Source organism: Salvia miltiorrhiza, chromosome 8 (assembly GCF_028751815.1).
Source record: "Salvia miltiorrhiza cultivar Shanhuang (shh) chromosome 8, IMPLAD_Smil_shh, whole genome shotgun sequence".
NCBI classification, from domain to species: Eukaryota; Viridiplantae; Streptophyta; class Magnoliopsida; order Lamiales; family Lamiaceae; genus Salvia; species Salvia miltiorrhiza.
The window spans coordinates 22,781,614-22,791,985 of record NC_080394.1 but is presented as its reverse complement, the minus strand read 5'-3'; the positions used below and the strand labels follow the sequence as shown (position 1 = coordinate 22,791,985).

General features: G+C 33.2%; 1 protein-coding gene across 4 annotated transcripts; it reads left to right on the top strand.

The window, feature by feature from the left end:
* Positions 1–2,027: 2,027 nt before the first annotated feature.
* On the top strand, positions 2,028–8,155 carry LOC131001919 (protein PHOSPHATE STARVATION RESPONSE 1-like). 4 transcript variants are annotated; one of them, XM_057928565.1, is made up of 8 exons: positions 2,028–2,614; positions 4,085–4,827; positions 5,397–5,595; positions 5,678–5,754; positions 5,844–5,883; positions 6,096–6,153; positions 6,315–6,384; positions 7,572–8,155. In XM_057928565.1, the coding sequence occupies exons 2-8, from the start codon at positions 4,252–4,254 to the stop codon at positions 7,944–7,946; spliced, it is 1,395 nt and encodes a 464-aa protein (XP_057784548.1). In that variant the 5' UTR covers positions 2,028–2,614; positions 4,085–4,251; the 3' UTR covers positions 7,947–8,155. The 4 variants fall into 4 exon arrangements, with proteins under 4 accessions (XP_057784548.1, XP_057784550.1, XP_057784549.1 ...); XM_057928567.1 differs by having other exon boundaries at positions 4,065–4,827; XM_057928566.1 differs by lacking the exon at positions 2,028–2,614 and adding an exon at positions 3,060–3,271.
* The last annotated feature ends 2,217 nt before the right edge of the window (positions 8,156–10,372 follow it).

Sequence of the window (10,372 nt, the reverse complement as noted above, 5' to 3'; positions counted from 1 at the left end):
AAATCAAGCTTTTGGTTGCTATAATCAGTGGCGGATTCAGGGGGGGGCTAGGGGGGGCTGAAGCCCCCTCCCAATTTTTGAGTTTTTTTTTTTTTTTTTTTTTTTTTTTTAATATAGAAATTTATTTCACTTAATATATCAATATATATGTATATGTGTATATAAATAAGAAATAGAAGAAAAAATATAATACATTATTTCTAGTATATCCAACTATCCATATTACTAATTCTTTGAAATTGTACATTGATTTGTTACATTTATGTTATTTTTATCCTATTTTTTTTTCTTAATTAATTTTTAATGTTGAATTTGAGTCCATTCTAAAGTTAAAAGTAAAATTACTAATTATTAACAATGAAAGTTAGTTTATTTGTTTAGAAAATAAAATATATTTTTTTAAAAGAATGCATAAAAGTATTGTTTTGTATACTTTCAATCTACTTGATGTTGAATTAATTGAATTGCAAACATATATCTATTATATTAAGTGATTATTAAAAAAATGCATGAAAATAAAGTGTACGGAATGTTCAAAAAAATTTGCTTCGGGGGCTCCCGCCCCCGAACCCCCGTGTAAATGTCTACATACGTCGTAGATCAATAAATTCAGCCCCCCCTAACCTCAAATCCTGGATCCGCCCCTGGCTATAATACCATATATTACTCGTACAAGTTAAGACTTTCGATCAAGAAAACTATAGGGAGATGAGCAAACAAAAATAACTTAGAGTTTTGTGAGCTAAGCTCAACTTTGCAAATTCTATCGAATAAATGGAATCCAGTATATAATTAGGGACAAATATAGAAAATTATTTGAAAAGCTAAAATTAAAAAATACTGATGAAATAATAAATACCCCCTCCGTCCCATTACAAATGTTTCACTTTCCATAATGGGATGTATCATTATAAATATCTCATTCTTTTTTGGCAATATGATCTCTCTCTCTATACCTATTTAAATAATTTCCACCAATCCACTTTATTTACTTTCTACACATTTCTTAATCTTCGTGCTCAAAAGTAATAAGATATTTATAATGAGATGAAGGAAGTATATAATTTAAAAAAATAAAAATTTCGTTATATGGGAAAATTTTGTTCAAATATAACTAGCCACCGCATTGACCCTATTTTTAGACAAATGATTGAGTGATATGTATAAAATGGAAAACAAAAAATTATCAAAATTAAGTGAAGAAAGACTCATCAAGTTGATACGTTAAATCATTGAATTTTTGTAAATGTTAAGTATGAATGTAATTTTAAATATAAAAGTTAACTTTAAAAAAAATAAAAGAAAAATGCAATTTGTATAGATAGATAAAAATAGTAATAGAACCATAATTTTCATGGGAGGAGAAAAAGCAAAAATCTCCTACACCCACGGACCCACCCCTGAATATCTACTCGACGAAACGAAACGTTGGTTTCGATTTTATATTTGAAAAGTTTTTTGTTAGGATTTTGATAACACTTTTTAGAAGCACATATAAAATCTTAAATATTTGTAAATAGTAGATACAGTACCTAAAAAAATTACCCCTAAAAAATCTTAAAGAAAATATGATTTGAAAAATGAAAATCATCTCCAGTTCTTCATAAGTGGAAAGTAAATTAAAAAATCTACAAAATTCTATACTCATAACTTAAAAAAAAAATATTACTCCATCCATCCCATTACAAATATTCCGTTACTTTTGAGTACGAAGATTAAGGAATGTGTAATTAGTAAATAAAATGAGTTGATGAAAATTGTTTAAATATTATTTTAAAAATAGGTATAAAGAGAGAATATGGTGGGTGAGCCCATTAAATTCCTTTAATTATTTGATAAAATATGAACGAGACATTTGTAATGGAACATTATGAAAAGTGAGACATTTGTAATGAGACAGATGAAGTATTTTCTTATAATTTCCATCGATGTTCAAACTTTTTACCGTATTTCAATGAGTTTTTTTTTATTATTGTAAATTTATTATGTGAAAAAAAAAATTATTAACCCTACTTTTTCTATCCTATTTCTTTAAGATGGAAAATATAATAATAAATTAGAGTATAAATTAAAGAGAATGAATAGCCTTAATTCTTTTACATCCTACACGAAATTAGACTTTATGCAGAACATGTGAAATTAATGAAAAGTTTGTGAAAATAGATGTTTTTCACCATTTAAGAACGCACTCTAAATAAAAAAAAATTACTACAACAGAAGATATCATTGTGACACGTGGCGATCTGCTGAAATTACACGTCAGTCAGATTCCACTTGTCCATTATCCATTTATTTACCAAGACTGGAAAGGAATCCTAACTCAGGAACCGTGAGATTCAAAAATCAAGAGCACCGATTCGTATCAGACAAAAAGCAAGCAAGAATTTTACCCATTTATCTACGCAAGCACCAACAATCATTCAGTTTCGAGTATCAGACAGCCTGCATATTCGTTCACATCACCATTTTTTTCCTTCTTCATTTAGAAAGTCGCCAGTTTCGGGAAATATTCAGCCGCCAGATATTCCTATTCAATAGTTGTTGTCTCACGTTTCTTGGTTTCTTTCGGCGAAGCCCACTTCAATTCCAGTTTTTTCAGCCATTTTTGGTGCTGGTATGTGGATTGATCTTCTTTATCATGTTTAGTTTTTTCTTGAAATAAATTGGGTTTGCTTGTTGCAGTAAGCGTAGAAGATTGCTTTTTTTTTTTTAAACATATGTATAATAAAATAAAATAGTTGTTACTCTGTGCTGTAAATTCTTGGCTTAAATGCACTTTTGAATCTTGGATTTTGGTTTTGGTTTTGTCGAATGTGCTCCTTTTGTTGCTGATTTTCTTGAATTTGTTAGATGGGTTCGACTTGAATTTGTTGGAGGAATTGTTCATAATGAGAATTGAGCAAATGAGCTAGCTTTTCCCAGAAAATGTGATTATATCTTTTGACTTTTTGTCTTTTGCAAGTGATGAATGTGAGGACAATTGGTGCGGGACCCACTTTGAATATCTGCAATTACGTGAATATATTTGTAACTTCATAAGGAATGTGATTGATAGGAGTATGTTGTTTAGCTGTCTTTTGATAATTGCTTTCTTGAATTGGTGAAATTAGATGCTTTGAGGAAACCTTGAGTTTTTCTATCACATGGAATAAATCTGGTCTTTTTTTCCTATATCTCATGATTTAGTTTTGTCTGAAAGCTAGCATTGGTGGCTAAAAGATCATAACTCTGAAAATCGAGCAATGATTTGGGACATTTGAGGAATTTTTATGTGAGTCGTTGTGACTATGTGAAGAGTGTTTTAAAGTAACTGTGATAACATGCTTGTTAAATGTCGATGGTGGCTGCTGTATTCTAAAGTAGTACTGTTTTGATTGAACTTAGCTTCACTTCAATATAAGGTGCCAGGTACTTTGTCTGAATGTTGAAATTTTAAAATAATGATCGTGTCTCCTTCGTGGCAGAGGGTTTGGTATGCCTTGGCGCATTTTTTCTTGTCGTGTAAACTTAACTGTATTCCATTATGCAGTTTCAGAAATACATTAACCTATTTTTCAGTGATTGGTAGTGATGCAAAACTGCATTATATTGTATAAGTAATAAGTGAACATACATGTTATTAGCCATTTGGTTTGTGAGAAGATGTTTTGAAAGAGATTGTCTCTTAGCCATTTCCAACCCTTGTACATAGGTTCTGTTAGACATTTGTGTTTCTTTAGCTCAAACATTACTTGATGTCAAGTCATCCATGACTCAAGGCTTAAGGCACCTGTGACTAGGACTTGAGCCTCAAATCATCATGACTCGAAATTCAAGTCACCCATCACTCGAGCTTGATTCATTACTGAAGCCTCTAGTTTCATGACTCTAGGCTTCAAAGTTGAATTGAGAGGGAATCAGTTAGTAAGAGTAGAAACATTTTTTGACAAGGCAAAATGGCTTGAACTGTTTTTTTCTTTTTCCAAAAATTTGGCTATGAAAATTCTCTTCACAAGCTAAATGGTTAAAAAATCACCAAAACTATGTTATAATCATTCCACTTCATGTTTTATTGACTTCTGTAGTTCGATTTTTCCTTTTCCAGATGGTGAATTGTTGCTGCTTGGTTATTGCCCTTCTTGAAAACTAGCAATCTGGGATATTGGAAATGATGGTTGTGATTTCAGATTCTTTTAGCTTGAAGCTAAGCTGTCTGCTGATCTACTTATAGGAGAAAGCCTTCAACTTTCATCTGTTCATGGATATTTGAATATGGCCCCTGCATTATTTAAGAAAAAGTCTAGTGAAACACGTTCAAATGAAGTCCCAGCCTCTGGAGCTTTGTCCAGATCTTTGCACATTCTACCTTCACTTTCCGAAGAAAAGTACCCCAAACTTCCAGATTCGCCGCAGGTTACTTTAGTACACGAACTGACTACAAATCTACTATCAACCGACACCAGAACTGCTGGGCATTTGTTTTCATCGGCCTCTGTTAGTCTTGGTCATTCTTCTTTGTCGCCTGACTTGAGCCGATTAAAAATCCCGCCTTTCATTTCCGAGCCATTGAATGATAAGGGATCTTTTCACTCAAGCCAATCGTCCCCCACGGTTACTGGAGCTAGCCAGTCAGAAAGGAAAAGTGTTTCGTGGACTACAGATGCCTCGGATGTGCCTCCCCATCATAATCAAGTAGAAAATGATAGAGATGTGGTGTCATCGGAAGACTCTGCTAAGAGAACAGACTGGCGAGAGTGGGCCGATCAGTTAGTCACAGTCGATGACACGCTTGATTTGAATTTGAGTGATCTCCTTGTTGATGTTAATGTTCCAGATCTTGATGCCAAGGTTTGCTTCTCAACTATATTCTCATTCTTGATTTTATTTATCTTATCTAACACTTATAAAATTTGTAGTTCGAGCTCATTTATGGAAACTCGTTAACTAAACGAGTCGAGCTTGAACTTGACACTACTCAGCTCGTTAGTTCGTGAGCAAGTTTGTTAAGTGAAATAACTTGACAATATGGAATTATTAAGTTGGTATAACTTATTCTGTTTTCTTTTAATTAGTAATAACTATATTAAATATCTAATTAATTTTATTTTTTAATAATAAACGACGAGTTTAAGCAAAAATATTTATATTTTTTTAGAATAAGTAAGCTATTTTTTCACTAAATGATTAATGTTTAAATTTAGGTCTAGATTTAGAAAGCTCGTTAGGCTCTTGAGACTTGAAGTGTTCGATAAAGAAAGCTTGAGCTCAACTTGATAATAAGTTAGTCAAGCTTGTACTTGGCAATAGTCAACTCGATTATCCTTCTCTGAGATTTGGATTTGCTTCTCTTGGGAGAATATAAAGCTTGATTTGCATTATGAATTTATGAATTTCAATTGGCACTGAATGGCTTACAGCTGCTGGAATTGCCACCAGACTTCTCGACATACCAGCCGCAGGTCCATCAGCATCGCCTTCTTTCAGTTTCAACAGGGCAAACGCTTTCTGCAGTTACGTCTCCTTATGCTTCATCAGCAACCAAAGCACGGATGCGTTGGACGCCAGAACTTCATGAAGTTTTCACGGAGGCTGTGAATAAACTTGGTGGTGGTGAACGTAAGCATCTTGTTCGTCACCACTTTAGATTGATAACTTAATCATGCTGTTTTGCGGAAACTAAATGGAATCAACTGTGCAGGAGCCACGCCAAAAGGTGTCTTGAAACTCATGAATGTCGAAGGCCTTACTATCTATCACGTGAAGAGCCACTTGCAGGTAACGAGATGTTTCTTCCTTGCAAATATAGTCCCTCTGATGTTAAAAAGGCGAAGTTTGTCTCTCACTACATGCCTCTAAAATTTCAGAAATACAGAACTGCGAGACACAAGCCAGAGTCATCAGAAGGTTGGGGTCGTCCCTCTAGTCGTTTTGATTCTCAGCAATCGATTCTATAAATCATCATCCTCCTGATTGCCATCTCTTTCTTTGTTTAATGTTGCAATCCCATATTCAAATTTCTTGCATAAAGAAAATCTAGTGCTGCTCTCGTATTATTGCTCTTATTACAATGCATTATCATGATTGGCTGAATTTATCTTTCTCCGTTCTGGATCTAGGAACATCAGAGAAGAAATCGAGAAATGTTGCTGAAACGGCATCTCTGGACTTGAAGACGTAAGTCTGGTTGTCGAGTAGAAGTATAACTAAGAGTTAGCTTATAGATATATTTCGTATAAGGCAAATTTGCTATGGCACAACATGATACAATCACCTTCCTAGAAGTTAAGTTTTTGTTCATTATACCTGACATCTCATTTTCTATATTCTGATGCCAGTGCAATGGGGATAACCGAAGCGCTCAGGTTGCAGATGGAAGTCCAGAAGCAGCTTCACGACCAGCTTGAGGTATGGTCTTCAAGTCCTACCATGAAGTTGATTAATATTATTTTGCGATTTTGGCTGCCACTAGCCACTTTTTTCAGCAAGTGCTAATTCAGATAACTAAGAATGATTGATGCATGTTGCAATTAGGCAGTGATGTCTATTCCATGATTAGGAATGAGTAGCTTCTTTCCTACTTTTTAAAGGATTTGAGCCTTTTACCGAGTTTTCTTTAATTTTATCAATGTTTTGTTTGATTTCTCCATCAATACATTGTACTTTTGGCAGATATAGTGTAGTTCAATGTTACTCTAGAAGAATCCATGTTTCAATAAGCATATTGTCCGAAGCTTTTTAGCTTTTGCCATAAAATTTCATATATATGTAGATCGAATACTTGTTTTGTGGAAATATCAATGTTTTGATGAGGGATAAGGTTAGGCTAGGCTTTTGAAATAAATTTGTATGGGGTTCCAATTGAGTTGATCATTTATATACTTCTGAGAGCCTATTCACGGGCTTAAATTTGAGCTTCATAACGAGCTTGACTTGCTAATGCTTAGGGAGTCGAGTTTGGGCTAGGCTTGTGTAAGTTGGTAGACTAATCATTAACAAAAATTGAGCTTGAGCTTCATATGAACTCTACAATCTTGCTTCAAGGCAAGAGAAGCCTAACTTAAAGTCAAACGAGTTGAGTCGACCCTACTACTGTTTGGTTTGGCTCGGATCATTTACAGCCCTACTCCTGTATGTTTATGCAAATTGAATACTCTTTTTTGGGAAAACTCAATGCTTTGGTGACTTTTGAAATTAATTTGTGTGGGGTTTCAGTCGAGTTGCTTTATATACTTTTGAGCCCATTCACAAGCTTAAATTTTGGTAATCTCGTAACAAGGTCGACTCATTACTGCTTTGTCAGTCGAGTCCGGGCTAGCTCGTGTAAGTTAATAGACTAGTCATATAAAAAATTCAGGCTCGAGCTTCATGCAAGCTCTATAATCTTGATTCGACCGAAGATAAAGCCTAAGTAAAAGTCCAATGAGGCTTAGCTTGGCTTGTTTACAGCCCTACTCCTATATGCGTACAAAACGTGAAATTTGGGTTCATACCATAATTTTTTAGAATTTCATTCAAAATTATTCCTCTTTAGAGCATCAATATTCATTCCAATTTGAGAATTTACTTGATCATTGAAATGTCTGTTGCTTCAGATTCAAAGAAATCTGCAGTTTCGGATCGAAGAACAAGGGAAGCACCTCCAGATGATGTTCGAACAGCAGCGAAAGATGGAGGAAGGAAAGCAGAGAGGCTCGTCATCGAACAGAGACGATAACTTCCCATCACCTACGATAGAAACGCAGCCTTGTGTTGGTAAAACTGAAGCAGAATCACCCGACCATGATCAGTCCAGCGCCAAAGAGATCCCACCTCTCGAGCATGCAGATGAGGAAGAAGAATCGTCCGAAAGAAGAACCTGCAAGGACCATGAGGCGAATGCCGGTGGTGGGTGCAGCCCACCAACGAAACGAGCCAAGACTGATGAAACAGTAAACTCTTCCAAGAAATCAGTTGATCTCACAATTTGAATATTTTGAGGTATTTTTAAGAATCAGATTCTGTTACCATTTATGTAGATTGAAAGCCTCATTATAGATTGTGATTGAATTGATTCTCACCAGTTTCTGTTTGAATGATTGTTCATTCAGAAATGGAGTTTGAGATTTTGTTGATATATGTAGAATTGCAATTCATGCATATTCAAAGTAAACTCTAATTCATCTTTGAATTTTATGTATGTTTAGGGTTGTACATTTATTTGGGTGGTTCTGTTGTAATGGTTTTAATTTTTACAAGACTGATAAAATTTAGTGTAGTGTATTATGTTTAAATTTCACTAAAATCTTGAGTCTTTTAATTTTATTTTGGCCAAATCTTGAATTTTTTAATATTGCGACTGAACATAAAATTAAATTTCCATCCATGTAGATTATAGCTGCATGTCAGAATAATATTTGAGTATGGACTGTTATAAAGTTGCATATAAAGAGGAGTTCTAATGTAAATATTACTATTTTATAAAGTTTTATCTTTCTTCTGTATTTTTTTTTTAAATACGTTAACTTCGATTCACAACAAAATCTTCAATTTGATGTAAAAATTTATAAAAAATGAATTTGAAACAAATAAGTTATTTTATTTTGTTTTATTTTTTTTAAATACGTTAAATTCGATTCACAATATGGATATTAAATCAAATATCATGACAAAATCTTCAATTTGATGTAAAAATTTATAAAAAATGAATTTAAAACAAATAAGTTATGATCTTTCAAAATGTTAAAATTATTTTTTTGTCTCTCTCATTTACATCTAATGTTGAATATTATATATTTTTTTAATGTTGTTTATGTTTGTTGGTGGAAAAAATAAGTAAATGCCATTTTATTTTCTAAAAAAATGATTTCAATTATCATATATTTAAATTGAATTAATTGTTTATTAAATTCATGAATTTTCGTCATTTTCTGGAAAAATTTATCCTCCAATTAAAAATTCATTCTCAATGTTTCTACTGGGTATAATTATTTCCAAAATTAAAACTGAGTTGGACATCAGATTGCTAGCGTGGCACCTGACGAGTGAAAGGACTCTAGTCATATGCAACCATGTCGCGCTGGCAATTTCAATGTCTAGCTTAACTTTAATTTGGAGATAATTATTCCCTCACAGAAATATTAAGAATGAATTTTTAATTGGTGGATTATTTTACCAATTTTAAATATCGTGGGGAAAAAAAAGACGAAAGTTCGTAAATTTACTTGCAAATAACTCATTTAAATTTACAAATGTTAGTTATAACATTTTGGGCAAATAGTGACAAAATTCATGAAGTTTGGCGCGATTCTCGTTTTTCCCCTAACCTAAAAATCTCGCGTTAAAATCCATGAACTTGATGCCGATTATCAATTTTCCCATAAAATTCATTTTCCCCCAAACTTATGCTGACTGAAAATCCACGTAGGCTTAATTTTCCGGCGAATTGGACGATTGTGTTTAAGTTATAACATTAATCGTCGTCGTTTTATATTTTGTTTGGGGATTAAATGAAATTTAATTGAGATCCCTCTTCAAATTGGGGTTCCTCACCAAAAAAAAAAAATAACAATCAAAACACTCTTAGATTTGAATACAAAGAATTGCCAAAACACTCCTCGGAGGGGCAGAAGATGAGCATATTGTAGGGATAGAAGGAGCGGTGCAAGTCCGGCGGCTGAGAGATGACTAGGAAGAGAGGGCGGCGTGTTGAGAACAATGGACCCATCATTAGTCTTTCTATCTCTCTCTCTCTCTTTCTTATTCTAGTGTTTTTATACAATATGGAAGACGTATAAGATAGTGTTGATCGCTGCTCTAAATTGTTGCAGAGTTTCCAGCGGATTCGTTCTCGTTTCAAATCCAACGGACGTCCGGTCCGGCGTCGGAGAATTTTTAAGGTCATGGAAAAAGCGAGAATTGCGCCAAACTTTAGGTATTTTGACACTATTAGGTTATTTGATTCAGACACAAAACGACGCAGTTTAACTTCTAATTAATCTACTCATCATAAGTGTGCCACGTTGGTGACACATCTTCTAATTAATAGCTGGGAAATGTCACTACGGGAAAAACGCGAATTGGAGCAATGGTCATGGATTTTAACACGAGATGTTTAGGTTAGGGGAAAAACGAGAATCACACCAAAGTTCAGGGATTTTGACGCTATTTGCCCTAATATTTTTTAGTGAAATTAAGGAGAAGGATATTATATTGATTCATTTTGATTTTTTTTTATTTTTAAAAATAAAAGTTTTAAAAAGTGAAATTTGTATTAATTTTAATATAAATTCGTAAATAGAAAATTAATTATGTATCTACAATTTATAATATTACATAGATTTATTTAATTTTTAGTTATGTTTTGTGTATGAATTATTTATTTATTTATTTTTATAATTGTTGTTATCCTTTTATT